At 42.4% G+C, this 26,337-nt stretch overlaps 1 protein-coding gene across 1 annotated transcript; it reads right to left on the reverse strand.

Annotated features, from left to right (window-relative positions):
* Positions 1–1,347: 1,347 nt before the first annotated feature.
* On the reverse strand, positions 1,348–25,045 carry MAD2L2 (mitotic arrest deficient 2 like 2). The gene is made up of 10 exons (XM_069241247.1): positions 24,835–25,045; positions 23,721–23,754; positions 22,420–22,471; positions 14,619–14,737; positions 14,313–14,384; positions 13,304–13,404; positions 11,438–11,532; positions 7,430–7,503; positions 3,002–3,094; positions 1,348–2,209 (listed from the first exon to the last, which is right to left on the reverse strand). The coding sequence occupies exons 3-10, from the start codon at positions 22,457–22,459 to the stop codon at positions 2,168–2,170; spliced, it is 636 nt and encodes a 211-aa protein (XP_069097348.1). The 5' UTR covers positions 22,460–22,471; positions 23,721–23,754; positions 24,835–25,045; the 3' UTR covers positions 1,348–2,167.
* Between the last annotated feature and the right edge of the window lie 1,292 nt (positions 25,046–26,337).

The raw sequence follows: 26,337 nt of genomic DNA on the forward strand, positions 1-26,337 counted from the left end.
TAAAAAGCACTCATTGATCTGTATACAGCCAGATGTTTTTCACCCGGTGTACTGGTACTTTTCTATGAAATGCATTCAATTACATTTGAACAATGGTTCATGGAATGTTGGGAGTTGCACTAAAGATAGTGGAGTAGCTCAGGGTTTATAATGGCTCGTATAAGTCTTCTGCTTCAACATTCAATTGTTTGTCTTTCTGTTTCTTCCTTTTTAATTCATACAATTATAATAGCCTTATGTTCTAATAGCCTTAATGCCCTTCTGGCACCGGCTATACTGGTTATTTAAAGGTTCTCTCCCTCAATACAGGCCCTCGCCTGGTGCTGAAGCCTATAATAGGGCCTTTCAGAACCAGTGCAGCCCTTGGAAGTGGGTATAAAGCTATAATGTAGCCCTAAAGCCCACTGCTGAGGGTTACAGAGGTTGTAAATAGCCCAGACCCCGAGTTATAGGCCTGGCGAGGGCCTATAACAAAGACGAGAGCCTGTAACATCCGCTACAGCCGAAAGCAGAAAGGCTATAAGGCTGTTGGAACATTTCACCCAATAGGAGTAGAATGTTCTAAATAAAGAATGGAGAAAAATGAAGACAAACATTGGAATGCTGGAGCTTCGGGCTTATAGCAGCCATATTAAACCTGGAGCTACTCCATGGTCTTCAATGGAGCTCTAAAAATGCCAATATTCTAATATAGCCTTATAGCCCGCTCTAGCTTTAAAGGACTGAGTCGAAGGCGAGGGCTTTTAACAAGGGAGCAGGACTTTAACGTTGGTACAGCCCAGATATGGAGGGCTATAAGGCTATTAGAACACTCATCCACTAGAGGGCAGGATGTTTAAAAAAACAAAATTAAAAAAAAAACAAAAAAAAAAAACACAATGGGCTCACAGAGCTGAGGGGATGAAAATCCCCTCAGGCTCTGGGATACCTTTGTTCACAGCAACAGTTGGGAAAGCACATATTTAAATGTTGGAGCTCCAGGCTTCTACTGGCTACAAGAAGCCTGGAGCACTCCATGTTTTCAATGGAGCTCCCAACATTCCAATGTTCAAATATTCAAAACTTTTTTCGCACTTGCTTCTTTAGATACAGGAGTACTTTAGGAGCTGAGATCCCTAAAAATGACTTCTCTTTTTATTGTTAATCATCAGTTATATCACAAGGCGTACAAGGTCAGCACTAACTGCCCTCAGCTCCTAGGGCTCGTAAATGTGGACATTACTTATGATAGTGGTACAACAAGACAAGCTGTAGTGAGCCTAAGAAGTAGTGATGTCAATGGGCACTGACTGGAGATCTAATAAGGTTAGTAAACTTTACACAGTCTGTCACTGAAGCAAATTATGCTTTTTAAAACACAATACACATTCCTTTATTTTCCAAAAGTCTTAAAAACAATCAGTTCACTGTTCAGCATTATACTTTTAATACTGGAAAAAAACAGATGCAAGAAGGACAAAATCCCTGTTACCCCTCTGATGAATCCAAGGAATAAACAAGCGATGTACCCATGGGGAAAACCCCCCTGCGCAATAAAGTGCCATTAGTGCACATCTTACAAGAAGAAATGAGCTCTAAAGAACTATCCCCTGGTACAGCAATGCACAACTAGTGCACCCTGCCTAGAAATGCACCATAGATGCTCATCAGGGTGTCATACACTCCAATAAAGAATCATAAGTGCATTATGTTCTCAAAGAGATGCACTATGGGTGCACTTTAAGATGTAACTTTTCCTATAAAAAAAACCCACAAATCTTGAAGATATATTATTGACTGAGGAGATCGGACAACTGTTCCCATTAATCGCAACAGATGTCCCACCCACCCATTATAGTAATATACCAGGTGAACATTTGCAACTGATCAAGAGCGCTTATAAGCTATGCCTGGAAATGGGAGATGTAGAGGTTTGCATCGACAGGCGAAGAGCCTCTGACTGGGAGCTGTACACCCTTGTACTGGCACCAGTAAAGGCTAGCACTGGCTGCTGCAAATGCTCTCACTGAAGAGGCATCTGTGCAGGGTATCGAACCCAGACTGTTACAGCAAGTGGCACAGAGTGTTCAAGGTTCAAGGAAAAAAAAAAATACGAGACCCAAGCAGCCTCAAGGAGACAGCTAGGCAATCACCATTTGTAAAACGATGCAGCAGGAAACAGTGAAAGTTAAACAGTCTTCTGGGCTCGTTCCTCCACGTAGAGCTGCATCTATTATAGAAAAAAAATAAGAGAATTGTACGCTAAGCCAGAAAAATACCACTGTCCCTAGCTTAAGTAGGTGCCAGAATTAAGTCCATTAAGTAACAGAGGCAGTGAAACAAATCATAAAACACATAAGCATCCTGCTCAAGGTTTAAACTGACTGGGGGTTTGTACCATAAGGCTCCACTCATCGGGAACCTATTTTGAAGTCCTAGAGAGAAACCAGTGTCAATCTGTTCCAAGCCTAGACTTGCACTGTGATTCATAGCCATATTGTTGTATAAGTCTACTCCTGAGCTACTTCGCCTTCACTGAGCAAGATCTTTCCACAACTCTGGTTATACAGCAACCATGATCTATCCCAGGGCTGCACAAACATTATCCCACACAACTGCGGACATGCACAGAACATATCTACCTCCTGATCCTTGCACCGTTAGTCACCATTATCTCTTCTGAAAGTGGATGCTCACCACTATCCTTCAAGAAACCTGGACCAGTGCTAACCGTACTACCTCCTGATCCTTGGTCATGCAGCAGTAGCAACAATCCATTCTGAACTTTTAATGTTCAACGAGAGGATCACCCTCCAATCTAGCTTCCTCCCAGCCACTGAATCTACATGAACATTGACCACTCATGAGCAGTGGATCAGAATCAGCCCCTGTGCCATCAGGTCCTTCACCACCATGTTAGGACTATTGGTCAACCAGGTGAGAGGGAGGGGAGTGGAGTCTTCACACTAGTGGAGTAGTTCTATGTTTCGCACTAGAACGATAGGTGGCGGTCGATGCTCACCTTCAGTATGTCTGACGTCATGGTCTTCAGGGGGATGAGCCTGGGCTCCTGCATATGAACATCCTGCTCGTCAGCAAGGATCCAGGGGAAGTCCTGCAAACAGAAATAGTAAGCACTGGAAAACAAGAGACTCCATGTTCCATATACCAAAGAGAAAGATTACAAGGGCCATCAAAACCCTCACCAAGGGTGAATGACAACAACCCACAGACACACACAACAAGAAGAGCAAGGGTTTTGACAAGTGCACTTAGGAAGTGAGAATAATGGTCTCTTCTAGCCAAACATTCCTAGAAAGGGAAATTATTCGTTTGCTTTGACTACACATTTAAAACAGGGAGAATAAGTCAATTGTTAAGTGAATTCATCTACAGACTGCCCCGACCACCAGAATCAATGCATAATGTATGCAGGCAAGAACAGATTGGGGTGCACGTTCAAACCACAGTTGTTGGAGGGCAATATGAGTGATCAAGCCGCAAAAGTGCATTTGGGTGTGGGGCAGGCAGGAGGAGAAATCAAAAGATATAGCAAGCCTTGAAATAAGACATGCTTTCATTTATGGTAGATGTGTAATTGACGTTTCCAAGCCCATTACACATCTACCATACACTTTGTTTAGGAGTGATATGTGTTGACAAAAAAAAAAAAAAAACACACACACACACACAACACAACACCAACAAAACACATGCATCACACGAAAAAAGAAAGCACTATGCCAAAGCCCAGAATATACAATCTTTTTTTTTTTTAAGAAAACTTTTTTTTAAAACAAACAACCTTCCTATAAAAATTATGATGTTTGCATTTTTCTGTTTGTGAACAAAACAGTATATAATTTATGTATTTGTTTGATATATACTTGTTTCTGTATTTTTTTCTGTTGGTTAGAGGTTCAATTCATAAAAAACTTTTTTAGGCAAGGTTCCCCAGAATCCAGTGGTGATTCAGTGGGGCAGCCCACATCAGTGAAAAGGATAAGAACCGCTGCCATACACTGTGCCTAATAACCGTCAAGTATGATTGCCAGATGGCCTCGTCCTGGAGGCAAGATGGGCTACGCATGGCACTGGACCACTCTGGCCAGAGGTATACACTTCTGTGTTGGTATAGATCAATGCAGGTGACTGCCTTGCTGCATTTTGTAGGCACATGGTTTAGCGCCTGCAGAAAGAAGAATGCTTCCATACCTGTGCAGGTTTTGGGCTGGCTACGTTCCGTGGTATCACTATACAAGATGATTATAGTGTAGAAAATAACAGAGTGAGAAATTACAGTGTTCCGAGAGGACAAGAACAAAAGTTTACAAGACCCAAACGGTGATACGCAGAACATGTGCAAATTACTTAGGGCCAGATGTAGGTAAGTAAAAAATTGCAATTTGCGAGTCATAGCGACTCGCAAATTGCAACTCTCAATACTCGCCATGGGGTCGCAAAGACCCACCTCATGAATATTTATGAGGTGGGTTGCAGTTTGCGACCCCATAGCGAGTCTAGGCACTCACAGGGATGGTGGCCTGCTGGAGACAGCAGACCACCATGTCCGTGACTGCTTTTTGAATAAAGCAGTTTTTTTTTCTTTTTGCAGCCCGTTTTCCTTAAAGGAAAACGAGCTGCAAAAAGAAACAAATACCGAAACCATTTAGTTTCGTTTTTTTCAGAGTAGGCAGTGGTCCATAGGATCACTGCCTGCTCTGAAAAATTATTTTTGCCACGTGTTTGAAATGAACTGGTGCACTGCGAGTTTGACTGATCCGATAAGCGATCCCTATATGCAATCTACACTACCACTTAGCACTGAAATAAGCCTGACAATTTTTTTTTAGAGCACTCAAGGGTTCATGAGTACTATGTAATAGCGGTCAGTCCAAGATGTCAGGAAGAGGCAGTAAAAAGATCTAGTGAGTAGGGAAACTAACTGGACCGATCTACCTCTTCTACCCAACAGGTCAGGAGTCTAGGTCAGTGATACTCAAAGTATGGCCCTGTGGGCTGCATGCAGCCCTCCTGACTGTCACATGCTGCTCCCAGCTGAATAACTGCACGGGCGGCTGTTTACTTGAGAGAGCATTAACATTCTAAATCATTTTAAATAAAACTGGCAAGCTTTTATCAATGCTAAGCAAACTAAAATAAAAGTAAATAAGGTGCCCTGCACCACTTAACTTTAGGAATACATTCCTTTTTTAAAGACATCTTGCAACAAACGTGTAAAAATAGGATGAAGAGTTTTCAAAAAAGAATGTCATTAATATGCAGAAGTGTACATTGATTATAAAAGTGCGTTCAGAACTATATATTTTTTTAAACTGACAGTTTTAAAAAAATGAATGTAGAAACATTCATGCCTCCTCCCACAAGGAAAACAATGCCAACAGCAAACCAAGAGGCAGGACATTCGTTATGTGCATCCTTTGGGTGGCCTGGGTAGTTTTTATACGTGGAACAATATTATAGTTTATTAAAACAAACACAAGATAATGTTTTGTACAGTATATAACCTAAACTCTTGTATTTCAAGGTTCTCTTATACGTCATAATGAAAAAAGGAGGCAAATTGAAATTAGGCAGTTACTAGAATCACACAATTTGATCAAGTGGGAAAGTCAGGATTGATCCCAGATTTTCTGGTTTCATGTTGTACAGTTATCTATCATTCTAATTCAATAAATCAAGTTCCTTCCTTTTTACACTTGACTTTCCCAAGGTAGCTAGAGCAAGCAGATAAGGCTTACCCCAAAGTGGGTTAGAGGGATAGCGATTCAGATACCGCATATTTTGAATCAAAAATAGTTCTGACCCCTTGTGGTGGTAGAGGAAAATCTTAGGGAAAAATTACATATGGGCTCGATTGATGTATGTGAAAGTCAAGTTTGATTACGTGCTGCCCAAATACTATGGGGCCTCTTCTCAAACTGCATTCTGTATGTTTATTAGTACATTAGTAGTACTACAAATTGGTATTCACAAGCCTATGAGTGCAAATCGCCACCCCCCACATCTCCTATCTTTTCTACAGGGAGACCCTCACACATGTAAATTTACTACTTAATAGTAAATGTGGGGGAGGCCGGGGAGTGCCTGGCTGGAAAAGAGGTGTACTTACCACTAAATGGGAGGGGTTTAGAAAGGAGTAAGGAAGCGGTAGCGTGGGGTTTAGGGAGGGAAAGCACCCACCTACTAATAGGTATGCCCTTTGCTATTCACAAATTGCATTTCTAAATTTACTAAATAGCTAAATCAGTAGAAAACTAGTCCAGCTCAGAGCTGGAGTAAGAGTAATTGCAGCATCACACATGGCCAACTACTGGTCCTGCAACCCCTTCCAATAGAAAATAATTGTGGTGAAGGACTTAAAATAAAATCCTGTATGTAATAACATTATATTAAGTTATGTAAAATAGTTAAAAACACAAATCTAGTGAAATAAAAAAAAATAATAAAATCTAAAAATGTAACATTTATTTATAAACTATTTTAAACAAACTGCTTTGAGTTTATAAATTAACATAAGATCATTTTAATATAAAATAGTAAATTGGTTTTAATTAATTTCAGATGTTTTAATTATTGATGCATGATAAAAAATGTAATTTGTATAATTTAAGAGGGCATTTACCTTTAAATTTGAACTAATTTTTTTTAATTTAATATATTTACATTAATGTAATTTATATTTTAATTTAGTGAATAGTATTGTTGTCTGACTTCAAATTTTAAATAAATACAATTTACATTAATATTTAACATAAAAAATATTTTTACAAAATACTTCCCAAGTTTAATAAAAACTTTTTTTTTTTTTTTAAACTTTTCTATGTACTTTACGATAGGCAAAAGATGCCTGTATTTTAACAAAAGGAGAGCTCCTCAGTCAAAGGCCAAGATCTCTATATGGTTAAGTACAGAAAAAGTTGTAAAAGTTTATTAAACTGGGAAAAACTTTGTAAAAAGTATTTAATGTTAAATATTAATTGATATATTTATTTTAAATGTAGAAATAAAGAAAAATGTTAGAGCACTATTTAAATGAAATATATATATTCAAAAATTGGTTCCCAACGAAAGTACCAAAAAAAAAAAAAAAAAAGTTATTATGCACTAGTAATTAGTTCAAGTGATGTTTACTTTATTTGAGTAACTTTACACTGGGATTTTGTGAATAGCCCAGTTGGTAAAGTTACTCAACGGTTTAGGAGTAAAATACGGAGTGAATGACTCACAAGCGTTAGTTACCCTTTGAGAATAGCCTGCACTGTTTATATGAACATCGCCCAAGTAAAACAGGATGATGAAGGACTGATTATGAAGCTTGTAAAGAATACGTGTCCTGATAAAGACTATCCTGTGCGGGGAGAAGTAGGGAGGAATGACATTATCCCCACATTTAATCGTGGAAGGGAATGTCAAGAGTTCTCTGTACCTTGATGACCTGAATCTTTTCCATGTTGCGTGTGGCTGCCTCTCGTGTATGCACCAACAAAGTGAAAGTGCAACCTAGAAACAAAGAATGAAAACCATGTTAAGAATATAAAATGTCATGGTCTTGTCCCGGTGTCAGTCTCCATGCGGAGTAGGGCAGCTTACGTAGACAGACTTTCACCAGGGATCAAAAAAAAGAATATTCACATTTACATACTTCAGTTCTTTTAAAAATATTTATGTGCATTGTGGTATGCTTGTTTTTAAAGCATTTCACTTTACCGGATGTCTAGATTAGGGCTATGGTTGAGGGAGGGACTGGCAGGAGACAGAGAAACAGGCTGATCATCTAGTGGCTATCAGAGAATCTAGCCTGTCATTTCACTGCCCTTACAACAAAGTATCATCAGCAAACACGAAGAACACATTTAAATCCACATGACAACTCTTTTTCATCAAGTCTCGAACCCCACAACTATGAAATGCACATTCTGTTAGGAAAGTGCCATCTTTCTAGAATAGTTACCCCCCCTTTTTGCTTTATGTCAGTGTGTTTAAAATGTAGTTTACTGGGATCCTGCTTATCAGGGCTCCAGTAACTTTGCTCTCTCCTTTAAATTTGGTCACTGGTAAACTTTTTACACCCACAATTGACATACTGATGCACCCATGTAAGTCGCTAGTATTTGGTACTTAGGTACCCAGGGCATTGGAAGACCGGGGGTCTCCCATGGGCTGCAGCATACATTGTGCCACCCATATGAGCCCATGCAAACTGTGTATGCAGGCCTGCGATTGCAGCCTGCGTGAAATGGTGCATGCACCCTTTCACCATTGAATGTGGTCACTGCACTTAGACATTATAAGTCACCCCTCTGGTAGGCCCTTCAGCCCAGTGTCAGCATATATGTCTCCAAGTGTGAGGGTACCCCTGCATGAGTAGGGTGCCCATACAGACCCTGAGCCAATACCTGGACTCTGCATGTGAGGGGGAAGCCGTCTTAAGGTATGTAGTGGACACTGGTCAACACAAGCGGTCCAACTAAATAATGGTTACTCTGAACCTAGGTGTGTTTGGTATCAAACATTTTGGAATCATGCAACTACACCAATTCCATTGTTAGCTGCATTATACCATGTACTCTGGTGGTTCCTTAAAGGATCCCTCAGTTCTGCTTGTGCGGCCTTAGGGGGTCTAGCTGCCAGGCCATGCTGCTTCTGACCCCAGACACTGTTCTACCCTCCTGCTGCTGAGCAGGGCTCAGGCCAGAAAGGCAGAACAAAGGACTTCCTGAAAGGGAGAGGTGTTAACCCCCGTGTATTAGGTGTCTAAGGGCTGGGGTAGGGTGGCCTCTGAGCGCCACTGGACTACTTTGAAGGGCACATTTGGTGCCCTCCTTGTATAATCTGGTTTGCACCAGTTAAGGATCACCAGGTTCCCAATCTGGCATGAAACTACACAAAGGACAGGGGAGTCACCACCCCCCTGTCTAGCTCCTCCCCTAGGGAGGTGCCCAGAGCTCTGCCAGGAGGCCACTTGATTCTACCATCATGAAAACAAGATGGGCAGAGACCCCTGGGAGCATCCGACTAGTTAGGCCAGGTAGATGATGAACCTGCCCCCCCCCGATAGGTGGGTCACTTCAGAGAGTGGGACCCATCCCCTTTTAGGGTTACTTGGGGGCTCCCCCATGGGTGGGTCCTCAGATTTGTCAAGTAAGACTCAACAAGGAACTCTCTGAAATACTTCTTCTGCGCCTGGTTTCTGGAACTGCTGCTTGGGAACCAAAACATGTCTGCTTCTGGTGGGAAGGCTCCAATTGCAACATTTTTTCTCTAGATCCAGCAAGAATTCTGCAGCATCCAAGGCTGTGTATCCTCCAGGGTCACAAAGACTATGTTTGCACCTGGACTCAAAAAGGAATCTCACTTGGAGTGAAGGAGTCACTCCCCTGCAACCACAGGCACCGCAAGACAACGTCGCCTGCCTTGTGGGGTCTGCTGTTCCATGAACATCGAAAGGCTCTGCTTCACAGGTGGGGAGTCTATGGCTTTCTCTGGGCCTGCTTGTCTTCTGACCAACTTAGGAGGCTGTGGGCCCTTGCCTCAAGTGCCAGCCTCCGACACATTCCAACTCCTATCACGAACAAAACCAGTAGTATATTCATATAAGGTAAACATCACAGTTAACCCATGCTACTCCAAAGAAGTACAGGTATGTGATCAACAACCAAACATTTCAAGCCTCTCCTAAACAAAAAAACATCTTAGCCAAGTAATATGTTAATGGGTGACCTCTCAATTAACAGAGAAAACAAAAAGTCATCAGACTCCCGTCCAACTATTTACTCTGTCAAAAAATTCTCAAATCACTACAGGCACCTGCCAGCTGGTTCTGTTCCAGATGTAACTATCAGGCTGCACTTTAGTAGTCTGCAAAGACTATGGTACTCCCAACAAAGAGAGCATAAAAAGAGAAGCCTTCAGGACTTAACACTTGCCTGCCTTCTTTAACAAATTACTAAAACCACTGTCTGATATCCTGTTTCTCCAAGCAGAACACGTTCAATGTAATACAGATAATCATCAACTTATCAATGTACTAGGCAGAGCCTCACTATAAATGGAACACACCTTGACAACTTCTTTTCCCTGCATGGATTGCTTGATACCTGCTTATTTTATGGGCAGACAAACGCAAATAATGAACTGAGACTGGTCACTGCCAAACCCCAAATGAAAAGGCTTTGCCTCCAAAGGACTATTAAGATTCAGAAGCACCAAATCCTCAACAAGAAGAAAATAGGAACAAGCCCGGTATTAAGAATTTGCTCTGCGGTGAAGAAAAGCTGGGGCTGTCCTAAGAAATGTGACATGGTTTGGAGGCTCTGGAAGGCTTGACGGACGATTTTGATGATGCCCAAGAGATGGGCCCTCACTGTTACGGTGATAGACTTGTTGCAGAGACTAGGTGGTCGGCACCCGGAATGCCACCTGGAACACCTGCTATAATGTTATGTGTTTGGCATGTGGTGGTTGCTTTGCGGAGCATCTTGAAATAGGTAGTGGGTGTGCTGTGGGATTAATGCACGTATGTTTCTTTCCTGTGTTGTTCTGCAAAACAATAAAATATATATATATATATATATATATATATATATATATATAGATTCTGCAATAATAATGGGCTTAGAAAAAGAAAAAAAACGGTAGACACTATTGCAGATTACACTGTAACAAACTGAGTTATTCCTGTCTGAAAACCAGCTGACAAAACTAACACCCATGCAACTGTTGAGGCAGAAGTGATCTACTGCAAGCTACTCTGATGCTACAGAGGAACATCATCGCCTACTGCACAAACACAATACAGGATACAGGCTCAAAGGCATTCACACCAGCATTACCTTCAGTATAACCACAAATTACACAGGTCCATATTCAGTAACTCCCAATGATGCATCAAAGACAATTCGATGTCTGTCATCATACAAACACATCATTTTAACACTAAAACGGCTTTATTTCTGGTGCCTGCTTCAATCTATGGGACTACATTCTCCAAGCACCACCACACACACAAAATAAAGTGTCTTAAGATCACCTTATTTGCCTACAGCCAAGACAAAGGCCTTCACTTAACTACTCAAGAACCACATGTCCCCTGCACAGCCGACATCTAAAGGACAGTCCAGAAGCTCACTTTCACAAAGTGTTTGGTTAACCACATCGGGGATTAGAATTATACATCGATGAACACATGCTGAGGAATAGTTTGGGACACATCCACCTAAACCTGATTACTGTAAGCAGCTAAACATTTTCAGGACTGCATGAATAGTCGTCAGGTTCCGAGTCTGCTCAAGCACTGTGCATCTGTGGCATTTGTGATAGACCAATGCACTCTTTGGAGAGGGCACTATGATACTGCTGTGTGTCAGAATGGATATCACTAATGGAGGGTTGGGGCTTCAAGATGGGTTATGTGCATCTGGGGCATCAGTGTTACCTGGAGGATTGTTGTCCAGCATTGCATCGCACACACTAATCTTCAGAATGAATGCTCGCAGTAACTGTTCCACGTGTGACAGGAGGGAGTCCGAGCTACAAAGAGTAAACAGCAGAGAAAATGAAAACTTATTACAGAAAGACAGCACACCACTCCACATTGCAAAACTCACATGCAAGTTAAATCAGGAGCTGGACACATTTTCTCCACATATTCTAAGTGCACATAAACTCCCTCAGCCAGCAAATAGTGCTTAAACACTACAAAAACTGGGCATGTTTTGTGAACTACCACTGTTTTGCAAGCAAACCTCACACTCTAGATGTTCCACACAACACATTTGCCTATAAACTTTGAAAACTACTGCAGGAACATAATGCATAGAAATACGTACGTTTTCCACACAAGCGATACTGACTTAACTATCTGCAGCTTATAGGATACTGACCCTAAAAAAGGAAGAAAGTGTCACTTCGAAGCAGCAAGGTGGTTTCACGGTCTTCCAATGCACTGCAGTGGCAGTTGTTTACTGTGTGGAGAATAGATCTCCTCGGTACACGAGGCTACTGCCATTCAGTTTTTTTACTCAACATTATTGGAGGGTTCTCTGCCCTTGAACGCATTATTTTTGTGGCACTTCAATATCTTTCTTCTTCATTCTTCCTCTTGTGAGAGAATAAAGTCTCTCATATGTGCATTCAAGACTCTTACACAAAGCAGGAAATAATACCCGTTTTTTTATTGACCATTGCATCCACCATATTGTTCAGGTCTGTTCTACAGACAGCTAGCCAACTTTGTGTTTTGCAAAAAATATATATCTCATAATAAAAATACGTGTGTGTGTGTGCGTGTGTGTGTGTGTGTGTGTGTGTAAAAAGGGCTTTCGATTAGCCCTCTTCATTCATTGGTCTGATTAATTAATACACATTTTACTCAGAACGACCAGAATCTACAGCATGGGGCCATGAGTCAGCCAGCCCACTTGAATGATGACACTTTGTCCTTGCACACATGCACAACTGCCTAGGAAGTAGTCCACTACTGTGCAAGGGCTGAAAGCCCGTTCTCTATGCTTTCATTTTCACTATTTCATATTTTTATTTGTTTTTGCAATGCCTTTTTTTTTTATTTATTTTTTTACTTTTTTGCAAATGAATATACGCCGCTGTTCGAAGAAGTTTTAATATACCTTTAATGTCAATAACATTTCTGGAAGAAAAAAAAATGCATTTTGGCCAAGGGCATGCGTATTTTTCTTTTTTGTTTCCTGTACCATATAACAAATTTTCCTTCATTCACCCATTGACATCTATCATAGCACCAACGGAGAAACACAACTTCTACCCCCAGTGCTTGGAAAGGTAAGCCTTTAGGGGATGCATGGGGTATGTTTTAATATAACAACCAACATTCCTTTCCAACAGGCATTCAAGCCGTTACTAAGAGGTAATCTGAAAGATCCTCCTGCAAAATGTTCACCCTTGTCGCCAAAACTTTTTCTTTGATGGCGTTAAATACTACTTTTGTTATGCTTGATGCCATATTTGACAGCACCTGAAACTAACTGCACTACATTATCAGTGGCAATTTATTTTGGTGCACCTTCCTTAGCAAACAACTCCTCCAACAAAATGGAAATTTTAAGCAGCAGAAGCCTCAGAACATTAGGGAAGCATCAACTCTAGAGATGTATAGATCCAGAGCTGGAGACTGACAAGAAAAGGTATAAGAGACCAGCAGACACAGGAGAGCAGAAGAAACTGAGCTAAGCAAGGAGGCATAATTCAATTCTGGGGCGATGACAAGAAATGGCAGTTCCGCATAACTCATGCATAGAAGACCCATAGGAAAAAAAAAACGAACCTGACAGACAGCAAAGGTGGCTGGGTGATTTCAAAGACAAATCTTTCCACTGGGTGGTGGTCTTTATCCAAGATCACCACTGCCACCTTCTCCACGTCATTCTGCAACAAAAGAATATAAAGTGAGCAGTAGTGTCGGAGCTGTCCGGGCCAACTGGCAATACGAAGGATGAGAACCCCAGACCTTTTCTGTCCATTCAGGAATGACAACTCCTAGAAAAATTGAACACCAGGCCACTCTGTCAATCAGAAATCTTAGAACCCATAACTTGTGCGTGACTAAAGGCAACATGAGGAAAGCATAGGTCAACTGGAGTTGTGAAACACAGACTCCCGGGTGTCCTGGTAAATGAATTACATGACTAATGAAAATGCCAGGGACGGCCTTGTGGATTAGTAACATCAGACGGGCAATCTAATCAGTCTATGAGCAATGTAAACATGGGATCCTAAGACATTTCCTCTTCAACAGGAAATACCACTAAGACAAACCCAAGAAGGTTGAAAATGCTGATCAGAAATGCGACACATGAGCACCCATGCTTAGCCCTGGACAGCTGCCAAGGAGTGAAATGCAGAGATGCTCAATCAAACTGGAATAACACAATTAGACCTGCACTGATAAATCTGCCAGTGAAGGGAAGAATAAAAACATAATGCTTGTCCAAGCCCACAGAACAAGCGTGTTCTAGTCCTTGACTTGGCAGTTTTACTGACTCTTTCAAAACATTTGGAAATAAGTGGACAAATCACTGCAGACAAGGAGAGAAGCATAGGAACAGAACCCAAAGCTCCTGTTCTATGACGATGGGAAATTAATGCCACCTTGCAACACTTAAATTATATGATATACATAAATTAAAAAATATATATCTCCGAGCACTTGTAAGAGGAGCACAACTTTTCCCTAGATTTTAACAACAGTTTTGTTTCTCTTGCGCCAAAGTGGCCAACTTTAAGAATTGAAACAAACGGATGGAGAACTTTCTAGGGCCCCCAGTGGTATGCACCTTCTCGATCAGGGGTTTCACACAGTGGAGGGTGTCCTGGATATAGCGGTTCAGCTCCGGGTGACAGGACATCTGTGGAGAAAAATAAAAACCTTGAAAGAAAGTCATGGTAGTGTGAAAGTACACAAAAGATAAATGAAAAACACAAAACCTCGCCACTGCCTCCCAAAATAAAGGGCGAAAGCTTTCTCCATCAAGCACTGCTTGGAATCTGTATGGGGAATGACTGCATGACTAATCTCAGGAGACAGACACTCCCACCGTATGTTAGGGTCAACTCTGGTCTAAACACCACCCGTTCCGTACCTGGACAGGCACATTGTACTTCTTTCTTTTCTGAAAAATTCCAATGGGATAAACTTCTCGAACATACAGAATAAGATGGACAGCTACCTCCAGGAATTCACAGAGAATATCAGCAACAACTGTTAAAAGAAGGAAGGAGAGAGAAGAGGACTCCAAGATTAACATAACGTCCAAAGCACTTGTAGACACCAATATTTATATCCACAAGTGTGGTCTTTGGGTCTGTTACTGGGTTTCAATGGTAAGCCTGAAAAAGGGAACAAATAAGACAAGACCAAAACAGACATCGACTTACAGGTAAAATAGGTACCAGTTAGTATACACTGCTTCAAGCAGGACTACTACTAGTTCAAAGGATTGGCATTTGAGGATATGGGCAAGCTTACTCCGCTCTAATACACACATCGTTTCAATCATGAAAAACAGCTACGACAAACACCTGCAAAACATTCTAAGACAAAGAAGACTGTTAAAAATATATATATATCAATCAATCTGCTCATGATTCACAGTGAGACAAAAAAACATTACCACCCACAATCATGTCCCCGATAAGCAAAGCTCTCCATCCCTCCATCTTTACCACACTACCTTCCCCAAATAAGAAGGAATTGCTACCAGAGTTATGTTCTTATTTTATATAGTCACTATTGAATAGCATCAGGAAATAACAAGCATTGCTAAGGGCAACAGCCCAGGCCCTGGATGTCAGTCTGTTTTGCTTTATTGTTTGTCACAGCTCTTGCAAAACATTCTTGGATAAGCTGCATTACCCTCAACAATCTTTCTTTTTTATTATATATATATATATATATATATATATATATATATATATATATATATATATATAAATAAAATAAAACCTCACTAGCTAAAGGCAACAATATGCTTTCTTCTTAAAAAGTGCATGTTGTAACTATAATAATTCCTGGCACGGGTTACAGTAGTCCTCCTTGTGCAAAAGCAAATGTCATAACTCACAGTGAAGTCAGCCAATTGGTGAAGTGGACTGACTCATGCTGTGTGCTCTAGTGGGTGGAAGGAAAATGTCAATGCCACAAAAAAGAACAATGGGTGAATATGGAAGGCTAAAAGAATAATTTTATATAATTTTAGTAAATTCAAAATGTCTTGGTTAGTTACAGACCAATGAGTGTGAAACATTTGTAATACAGACGGCCACCTGACAAAGCGTCCCTCTTTCTACCCCGCCCCCCTACTTGCTCCAACTATCGAAACCCTGGCTAAATGGATATGTAGGGAAACACAGCTGTGGGCACTGCGGTGAGAAAGAGGCATGGAGGATGTCTGCTATACATCCAGAGACCCGAGATCTGTCGCTGGGTTGAGCCAAATCCTGAAAGTATACAGAGGCATCAGGCCTCCGCTTGAACTGGGGCAAATCGGCTATTGTCACATTGGTAGGATACTGCCAGTCCTTGCCCCCCCCCCCCCGCCACACACACCCAAGATCTCTACCATTAACTATAAAACAGGTCCCTTTAAATATCTTAGGAACCTAGATCTTGAAATATCCTGGGGAACATGACCTGCTGCTTAGTGTCTGTGGATGAGTGCCAAATAGCTCCCAGGTGCAGACTCCTGGCTCTGGAAACCGATCACCAACACTTCCAAGGGGCAGGAGCCTTAATATACATTCCTAAGGGGTGGACTTTTCAAGTTCCTAAAGTGCAAAATCTGTGAAGTTCGAAAATTGTGCATTGGCACTCTCCCAGACACAGGACCTGATAATAGTCCTCACCCTTTGCTTAATTTCAGAAGGTTAAGGTTGCTGAAATTTAAAAGTAAAAAATGGCACGATATTTATGCGGACATGCAGATTTTGTGCAGCAAACACCAAAATCCTCATGTTATTCCACAGAAACTCAGATTAGGTGTAGTTGATCACACCTGATTAATTATGATCCCAAATGCATCTTTCCCACAACCCACTAATAAGCAGGGTATCAAAGTTCACTGACTGACCTCTAGTATGGAGCATTGTACCAAATCATACATCCCTCAAGTTAAATCTTGTAATTTGTTTAATGCCATTTGCCATACACACTGCCTTGTAGAAAACCTTCATTTCGTGGGGCTACACAGATTTTATGTAGTGGAGTGAAGCTAATATATATAACACCTAGTGAAAGAAAAAACAAGGCTGTATACCCACATGCATGACATCATGCACTAACAATGCAGTCACTACAAAAAGAGGTGGATACTATTACTTTAGAAAGAACAATGCAGGTGAGCACACCTAGTGCGTCCTGTTGGTCAGAGTCTTAAGGGTGGAAGGGGAATTGAGAAAACTTGCAAGAGATTAAGGCATTGATGGACAATGGCTTCCTGCAGCTTTGCACCCTTGTGCTTGCATTTGACTTTATTCTATGTGCCAAGTGTTCAAGATACTGGTGACACTCAGAATAAACTAAGTCAGCAACAAAAGTCCACTTTTCAAATCAACTCAAAACCTTCAACTTAGTTATAGTAACTATAAACCCATGAATAAGAAAGCTTTCCCTTCGGATAGAATGTGTACTGTTGGAAATGGCCCTTTTTGCAGGGTTATCCCCAAACATGTTGCTTTCTTCCTCCTATTTTTTCTGAACTGTTTTTGTTGGCTTTAGGACTCTGGGCACTTTACCACTGCTGAACAGAGCTAAAATGCAAGTGCTCCCCGTGTAAAACTGTATTGGTATTTGGTTTACCCATGACTGGCATATGTGATTTAATATTAAGTCCCTAGTATAGTGCACCATGTGTGCTAGGGCCTGTAAATCAAATGTTACTAATGAGCCTGCAGTACTGATTGTGCCCCCCCCACGTGAGTAGCCCTGTAAACATGTCTCAGACCTGCCACTGCAGTGTATGTTTGGACAGTTTTAAACTGCCAATTCACCCTGGCAAGAGCGCCCATTTGCCAGGCACAACCCTTCCCTTTTATTACAGGTAAGTCATCCCTAGGGTAGGCTTATGGCAGCCCTATGGGCAGGGTGCAGTGTATTTAAAAGGTAGGAAATGTAGTGGTGGGTTTTATATGTCCGGATAGTAAAATACTGCCAAATTTGGTTTTACGATTGTGAGGCCTCTCTCTCTCTCCCATAGGGGAACATGGGGATTGCCTTGAAATATCTTTTAAGTGTAATTTCCCATTGGGAGCAGATCGAGATATGGAGTTTGGGGTCTCTGAACTCACAGGTTAAAAATACATCTTTTGCGGAAGTTGGTTTTTAGAGTATAAGTTTGAAAATGCCACTTTTAGAAAGTGGGCATTTTCTTGCTTTAGCAATCTGTGCATCTGCCTGTCTGCTGGAGTACATGCCTGGGTCAGGCTGTTTGTGAATTCACTCTAGACAGTTACACAACTGGGAGCTGAGGTGTGCCCTGCGTATCCTGGTGGCTCTTCCTGGGCTAGAGTGGGGGGAGGAACCGACACTTCTGGACTGAGGACATTCTGCCAGGAAGAGCTGAATTCTGTAGGAGGAACTGCCTCTATGCCTGTTGCTTTGCTGGGCTGCCCTGCTGCTTGCTACTTCTATCCTGGGAGAGAAAGGACTGCACTTTCTACATACTGCTCCTAAATGTTCCCCAAGGGCTTGGACTGAGCCTCCTGTTAGAAGTGTCAGGGACACCAAAGACTTCATCTGCCAGCACCTAAGCGCTCTTGCGGAGAGTCGTGACTCGCCAAGTGGTGCCAATCCAGTTCCTGGGCCCTTGGGAGCGAGTTCTGGTGAAACCAGGAAGAAACCCAGTACATCGACTTGAGAGCAAATTCAGAACCGGTGCTGCTGTCCAAATGCAGCAGAGTTGTGGTCCCCACTGAGTGTGACGACCATGACCAACGACGCTGCAGCACCTCCGAAGTCCCACCACAGATTGGGTCATGAGTGTTGTGTCCCCAACATCCGTGACACCTGACTCCGCCGCAGCACCTGTGGCATGATCGCGACACCGTGAAGTCGTTGCCTCGTGTCTGGACCTGCTGGATTCACCCCCCCCCCCGGATCGTAAGGAACCAACGCCTTGCCACTGATGCTGCATTACCTCCTCTGCAACAGTAAGGAACTGATGCACCACCTCCCCTGCCTAGCAGTACGGAACCAACACCTCACCTACCCGGTAGCAGTAAGGAACCAACACCGCACTGGCTCCAGCAACACCTCACCTCCCAAACTCAGTCAACATCGTTAATTTATCATTTTCAAAGATACTGTACCTGAGGTCCGTGCAACTCCGTGACAGGCCGTCACTCCCTCAGGTGTGGCGTCGGACTGTTGGGAACGACTCCGTCAAGACAGCCCCAGTTGGAGCTATTGTGTTAATAACGCTTTACTGAAGTTTAATCTTTAAAAATTCGTATCTCTGCTTATGTATGATGGATTTTTGTTGTTTTGGTCTTTTTTATTCAGATAAATAGTGGGGTTGTCACTGTGTTACTGTCTGCAGGTAAAAATACTTTACACACTGCTTCCGAGATAAGCCTGACTGCTTGAGCCAAGCTAACAAGGGGGGCGGGGCAGGGGTTATTTTAGCTGTGTGGCTCCCTTACCCTGACTAGAGTGATGGTCTCTACTTGGACAGGGTGCAAACCACTGCCAACTAGAGACCCCATTTCTAACATGTACAAAAACTCAAAAGACAAATTAAGTCATTTTCAGAAAGAAAATGTGGTAGCTTCATGGTGGCTCCAGAGACTCATGGGCCTCATAACTTCATGACTTTTGAGCTGTACCCATGAACAGACTGAACTTGAGAAGTCATGAATCAAAAACAATAAACCATAATATTGTAAAATTCACTTTCCAGCCAACCTCAACAACGGTTTAATACTGTGGTGCATTGAACAGTCTGAATCAAGGTGTGCTGTCCTGTTCTCCATTCCAGATCCAAAAGTGATAAAACATCAGACTTCTCACAAAGCAGCAAATGTGCTATGGTGGTAGATCTTGAGGTGCTCAAACAAAAAGCATGGCTTTAGACCTGAAATCTACCTTTATCTAGTTCACAGATTAATGATTCTCATTTAAAGATACAACACTACAGCAATGTTTTATGACAACAAACATGGTGACATTCATCCAACAACGTTATACAGCACAGTTCAGCGTTGGCCTTCTGCAAAACAAAAGGGAATTCCTCAATCTGCTAACCAAACAGGGTGTGTTCTCATCAGACTACTAACAATGCTGAGCAGATTGTGATCACAACAACAAGTGGCCCATTTACCTGAAAATAGCCACGTTGAGCCTTCAGACAGTCTTTCCTCACTTAGAAAAGTATGCATCTCAGGAATAGTGATGGTGGTCCAGATGTGTGCCATGGAATGTAATGTGTTAATGGGGAGCTCTCGGACATATTCTTCATCTTGCACACCTATAACAGAACCCATGCACTTAGGCCTATACCACAACCTATGTGCTCCAGAAAGTCTGACTTCTCAGATGCTAAATCTTTCTGAAGATAATGTTAAGAAGAATTAAGACAGCTAATAAGATGGTTACAGCTATTTTGAGAACAGATAAGAAATAAAAGCTGTGATTTATTTCATATACAATTTTTTTTTTTTTTTAATGCACTCTATCTATAGTCAGGGTCACTGCAGTTATGCGATTCTGTAGCCGCTGACTTTTTCCCCTTATAATTATGGATTTGTTGTGTTAGCCACAAAATCCACCATCTGCTGTATAATTTGTAGATTGTAAAAAAAAAAAAAAAACATGTTTCTAGCTCAAACAGATCAAAAGTTAATAAAAAGCAAAGTGGTGTGCTGCTGTGCAGTGGAAGGCCCATTGCTAGGTTGAATTGTTTCTATTCAGTAGCTTATTGCTGTATTTGAGTTTTCAAGTCGTACGAATGAGGTAAAACCTTTGCTACAACTTTGTTAATATGGGTAAAAATGAGTAAATAACAGAGTAACACTGTAGAAAAATGTGCTGCAATAGACCACATAGGATGCCTGCTCATACCACATAATTTAGTCAACTCTGCCATTTAATTTGGTCCTCTCATACCGCATAGTTCTTCAAATGCACAGCTTCAACGATATTCTCTGCAGAGCAGCAACTGGGAAATCCCAGCATACTTTCTGTACCTGTTAAGGGTCAGGTTAAGAGTCTGGTGGAGTGTTGTCCCTGGATTAGATACTGTCCTACCTGATCACGACAGTCCGTTAACGGTAATTCATGGTGCTGGGTATTTAGACAAGGAACTCCTGGACTGGAAAATGAAAGTCACCCTTTCATCTTGCTATTCATTTTTAATGTGTTGGCTTTTTCCCCGCTTCGGGGGGACTCAAGATGCTATAATGTAAGAAGTTTAAATGTCTCACTTTAGTAACTACTTTTTTCCTCCCTCCTCAGCCCCTAACAAAACAGTTTCATTGTGGCCATAAAATGTTCCCTATATGCAGGGAGACTCAGAGTAACAAAAGTTGGACTGGCATGTAAGACAGAACCTGGCAAAGGGTGGTGCTTATGACTCACAGGAGCCAGTACATACTTCTTAGGCGTGTGATGAGTTGGAGCACGCTTCGCAGTTCCTATGGTTTAGGCATGTCATTTGTATCATAGAAGGGACTAAATGACTAAGAACACAGTACTTGCTATTTTTTTTTTTTTTTTTTTTTTTACACACTCAGTATGGAAAGATAACACAATAGGACCAGCACTGTTTCCTCTTCTCTGGTAAGAACCCTACAGACTTGTTACACACAGAGCAAGTTAAAAATAGATAAGTTGGAGGAAGTCAATTTACATTTTAATTATATGTTCATATAAACATAAAATTCTTGCAATTGAAGCGAAAACACAGATGTTTAGAAATGCGCATTTTGTCTGGACTATGCTTAACTAGAGCTCAAATAGGCCTCGTCCCCATCTTACAAAAAATAGCTGCTGCTGTTTCATAATGTTCACCGTGTGTTTGCAAAATAAACAGTGGACATTTCGTTGTGTGCAATACCAAACAATAAGTAATGATTATTTGTTCCTGAAGACGCCATGGAGGGAGCCTATTTGCAAAAGCCAAGGCTCATTCTGTTTGCAAGCAAAACGCTAAACACTCATGAACGTTTCTACTGCTTATGTAACACATTTTCTCCTCCACTTTCGATGACATTAGTTCAGAAGGGGCGAACAGATATTCATGTAGTGGGTTCGTGCTAGGAGGGTCTGTTTCTGTAATGATTTATAAAGTAGAGCTGTGATTTGTTTAAATGTTGATACTTTTCCTAGTACGATGCTGACACTGCACTTTACGTTTCTTTCTATACACGAAAATGAGATGTAAGACCCTCAAATGTGGGGTGAGACAGACTCTTTGCTGAGCCTCTAAGAAGCCTGTCTTATTTTCTATTGATTTACTGTATTTTGGAACTTTGTATTACTGATTTTGCTCATTATTGCATTTATTTATATTACCGAGTGCCTTCATGGCAACAGATTCTCAACAATTTTCCCTTCTGTATTAGTTTTAATAAACCTTCATAGCTTTGCTAAAACTAATGATATCAAACTCACTTTTTGAGTCTGTCCTTTTTTTACTGACTGTATGTTTGCAATGATGTTTAAATCTGGTCTTCAGTGACACACTACCTCAAAGTTCTTGACGTTAACACCGTTCCCGAACCTACAACTATATGCCACTATCGTACAGATTGGATAATAGCGTGCCCACAGTCTAAAACCAACTTCTTGACTGGTAACAAATTTGAGATGCCAATTACAAAAATGAGTTAGAGAAAAGCAATGCCAAATTCAAACAAACAGATTCAATTCCACAAGGTCAGCAGCCTTACCTTGCCCAAAGTTCAGGTCTTGGCGGGTCAGGGTAGTCATCTTCTCAACTGCCTGAAAATAAATCAAATAGAACTTGAAACTGTAGAAACCAAATGTTCAGACACCAGCCCCCTTTATCCCTACAATTGCAGTTTGAGGCAGAATACCCATTCGCCCAATTATCATCCTCAATTAATCTAGCTTTCGTCAATCCCTATAAGAGCTCCTACCACTTTAGTTATCATAATTATCACAGCTCTAATACACCAACAGGATCTGTATCCCTCCATGTACCACTGGCAGCCATCCTGCCAAGTTTCCATTACCAACAAAAAGACACACAGCTCCACTCATGGTCACAACAACCCTTACACATCGATAGAACCCTTGCCACTTCATTTCCTGGAAGCAGTCACTGGAACAATAGGAGCAATGCTACTTCACATATCGCCGACATCCATACTGCATCTTACTCATTACCAGCAAACTCTTGGTTACCACTCCCGCTGTCACACTACAGGAACACCGCTCGAACAACGTCTGGTAGCAGCCCTGGGAACACCATGTTTTCTGCTCTGAACAGCTAGGGCTGGCGCCGCAAAAATATCTTGAGCTGCATCCACTCTGCAACTCCTCCAAGGGCACACACAAGGTCAATCGCATCCGGTGCCACCTTGCCTCGTCAGGCACAGAACGGGAAATCAGAAACAGTTGACTACTGACCCCTGTCCAATCAGTGTGGTGTGCACCAGCAAAAATCAAAGGCAGCGCTGGACCCACGCAGGGCTGTGCCCACCATTTGCGGTTGTCAGTTTATTTTAGCGACGACGATCCTCCATGTGGCCTGGAGATGCTGGGTCTGACCAGCTCACAATGCTTTTTTTATTATTATTAAAAAACAGAAAGCTGAACTTCCCAGTATGGGGAAACTAAACATTTACGTGGCCTGGAGATGCTGGGTCTGACCAGCTCACAATGCTTTTTTTATTATTATTAAAAAACAGAAAGCTGAACTTCCCAGTATGGGGAAACTAAACATTTACAAGTATCAAGCAACTGCTAACATGGTGACCGTAGCAACCCGACTCCATGCCCAGCCACCCAAGTAAATGTACCTACAGTGGCGACCGGAGGCAGCAGCACAGCAAGGCGAAAACTGGGAAATTATTACAGTGCCTCATTGCACAAAGTGGACCTGAGGACTTACAATTATTTGGGACTAGTGCATTTTAGTGAAGTGATGCAGGCACCAGTACTAAAATGCGTTAGTCTAACCTCTGATGCGTGCTTCTTGGCAGGGCTGAAAAAGATTCATGATTACCTTTGGAGACGTTAAAAGGGAGGAACGTGGACACCTGCAGTAAAGAAAAAAAAACATAAATTAGCAGGGGAGCGCTCGCAAAATTTTCCAATTTAACAGGAGCAACTGAAATTCACCACATTGTGTTAATGGCCATTAGACTTACCACAAACAAGGCCTGTCGCTCACCAACCAGGAGGGCATTATCGATCAACGCACCACTCACACTTACGCCCTGCCCCTTTGCTCATTAATACAGAGACTGTGCTACTTTATGGTCGTCCTCCATTGACCCCCTTCCCCAACACACATCACCCACAAATATCCCGGTCTTTCATCACCACTCCTCTCTTCTTAGCTCGCCACTTAAGGGCACCAAGGTAGCTATAAAACACAAGAAAAAAAATGCGATCGCCCCTGTCGACGCCCACCAGAAGGGCCAGCTTTAGGGCAGTGCGGCCACGCCGGGTGCTGATCTGGATTAGGGGAGGGGTGTGGGGGGCAATGTATTTAGCAATAATTTAAGAAACTTGCGATTTAAAAGCACCTGGTGGAAAGCTCCTTGTGTGTCCAGCCTTCGAGAAGCAATTAAAATGTTAAGATAACTCTTGTGAGTAATGCTCTTAATAGAGAAAGAGATCTGGGTCTTGTAAAGTGGCAGTTTTGACTTGCCATAAAGTAACACAGAGAGAGGGTTAATATATCTTATGCAAAGAACAAAACTATATTTATGTAGATAGCAGAGTTGATTAGTAAACCCAGCCCTCACCAGCGCTTTAAAATAAATGACATGTTATGTGAGAGAGGGCCTGTGGAAAGATGAGGGGCACTTTTGGCGAGGGACAATGAGGGAATCCAACAAAGTGGTCGTGGGGTGGGGGCGCCAAAAAAAGATTGCTGCAACGGGCGCCACCAGCGCTAAAACTGGCCCTGCCACCCAGCACTCTGAAACCATGCCCTTATCAGAAACGTTAAACCCTCATTAATCATTCGCAGGGACTGGGATCATCAACGAGATGCGTCTCCTGTGCATCACCGAGGGGCCATCGGACCGCGGCCGATCACCCCGACTGGCACAGCCAGCTCCGCTGAGTGACAGGGGTCCATCAGGCACATGCGTTCTATCCAAGCTCACCTCTCCACGTCCGACCTCTGCTTGAAGCCCTGCGTTCACCACCACTTGCACCCTGCCCTCGTCTCATCACCGGGGGAGTATCACGCGATCCTTATTATCAAGGGACACTGCCTACTTGTTGGCGAAAACGCAGACATTTCTTTCGTCCCCTTCCACTAAGTAAAGACAAAACAGAAAAGCTCTTCTCGGACTAAACGATACGCCGAGAGGCGGTACTAATAAGGTTTCTTTCCGCTGCATTTTCTAGTAAAATGGTCCAATTGGTTAGAAAAATAACCCGCCCCTAAAGTACGTCCATACATATCCATAGAAACCGCCCCCTTTTCAAGGCTAAACCGGAAGAAACCGCCTGCTGCCCCGGAAGACGTGGATACGCCGCACTGAGCCGGTGATTCTGCCTGACAGCTCCCGACGAAATCTATTGCTCCGCCAGGCTGCACGAGGAAAATAAGTTGCCGAGTGGTTCTCTGTGGGAAATTCGATGTGAGGATCCAGATAGCGACGCTCACCTGTTGATTAAAGAGGAGATTGTCGCAGCAGCGGCCTGTGAGCGACATACTGTTGGAAAGGACCTTTGTCAGGCAGACGTTAGCGTAGCGTCTCGCCAGAGCTTTGATTTTTTTTTCCTGATAATGTGCATCCCATAGTACTACATTTTTTAATAGGATAAATATAACTACAGTAGCACGAGCTGAAACAAAATCAAAGAACTACTCTCGAAATCGAAACGAGCACTCAAGTCTTGGAGATGGAAGCAGGAAAACGTGACATCCTTTTTAGCACCCCTCTGGAATTCTAGAACATTTTAAAGAGGCTTGAAAGTACTGCAGCATACAATATATTTTCATGGCTATAGTGCTCTATATCGCCCATGACACGCAGAGGGAGGATATAGACCAGCTAAAGCCAAGTGGTTATGATTTGCTGTTTTACAAATTAGGCAAATTTGTAATGTTTGAGGATTATCTCTAGGCCTCTACCCTGCTCCCTCAAGAGGAAGCATACAAATATTACTCGAATTTGGTATACAAGTGTGAGGAAAGCATAGAAATCCGGAAACCGTGTATGTCAAAGCTATCAATCAAGTTGTATTTATATAGCGCAGCTTATCGCCCTCAAAGGTATCCCGGCGCTTTGCTGCGGGTCTCATTCCAAGAGCCAGGTCTTAAATCCCTTTCTGAGGTCTGTCAACGAGGTGCGTAGGTGGAGGGTGTTCTAGGCTTTGGCAGCGAGATGGGAGAAGGAGCGTCTTCTGGTGTGGCAGTGGTGTTCACGGGGGATCTGTGCGAGGGCAGGGTGCGCGGGGTGGAGGTTCCTAGAAAAGTGGTAGAAGTGCAGCCGGTGGTTCAGGTAGGTGGTTCCCTGGTCATGAAGGGCTTTGTAGGCATGGGTCGGGAACTTGAATTGGCATGTCTTCTGGACCGGGAGCCAGTGGAGGTATTTCAGGCGCTGGGTGATGTGGACTGTTTTGGGTAGGTTGAGGATCAGTCTGGTGGCTGCATT

This window comes from Pleurodeles waltl, chromosome 6 (assembly GCF_031143425.1).
Source record: "Pleurodeles waltl isolate 20211129_DDA chromosome 6, aPleWal1.hap1.20221129, whole genome shotgun sequence".
Classification (NCBI taxonomy): domain Eukaryota; kingdom Metazoa; phylum Chordata; class Amphibia; order Caudata; family Salamandridae; genus Pleurodeles; species Pleurodeles waltl.

Coding starts and splice junctions, on each gene's coding strand:
- MAD2L2 (XM_069241247.1), bottom strand. CDS start 22,459: ATGACTACCCTGACCCGCCAAGACCTGAACTTTGGGCAAG. Junction 13,405..14,312: donor TGAAACCCCTGATCGAGAAG/GTGCATACCACT, acceptor CTTTTGTTGCAG/AATGACGTGGAGAAGGTGGC. Junction 2,210..3,001: donor TGACGTCAGACATACTGAAG/GTGAGCATCGAC, acceptor TTTCTATAATAG/ATGCAGCTCTACGTGGAGGA.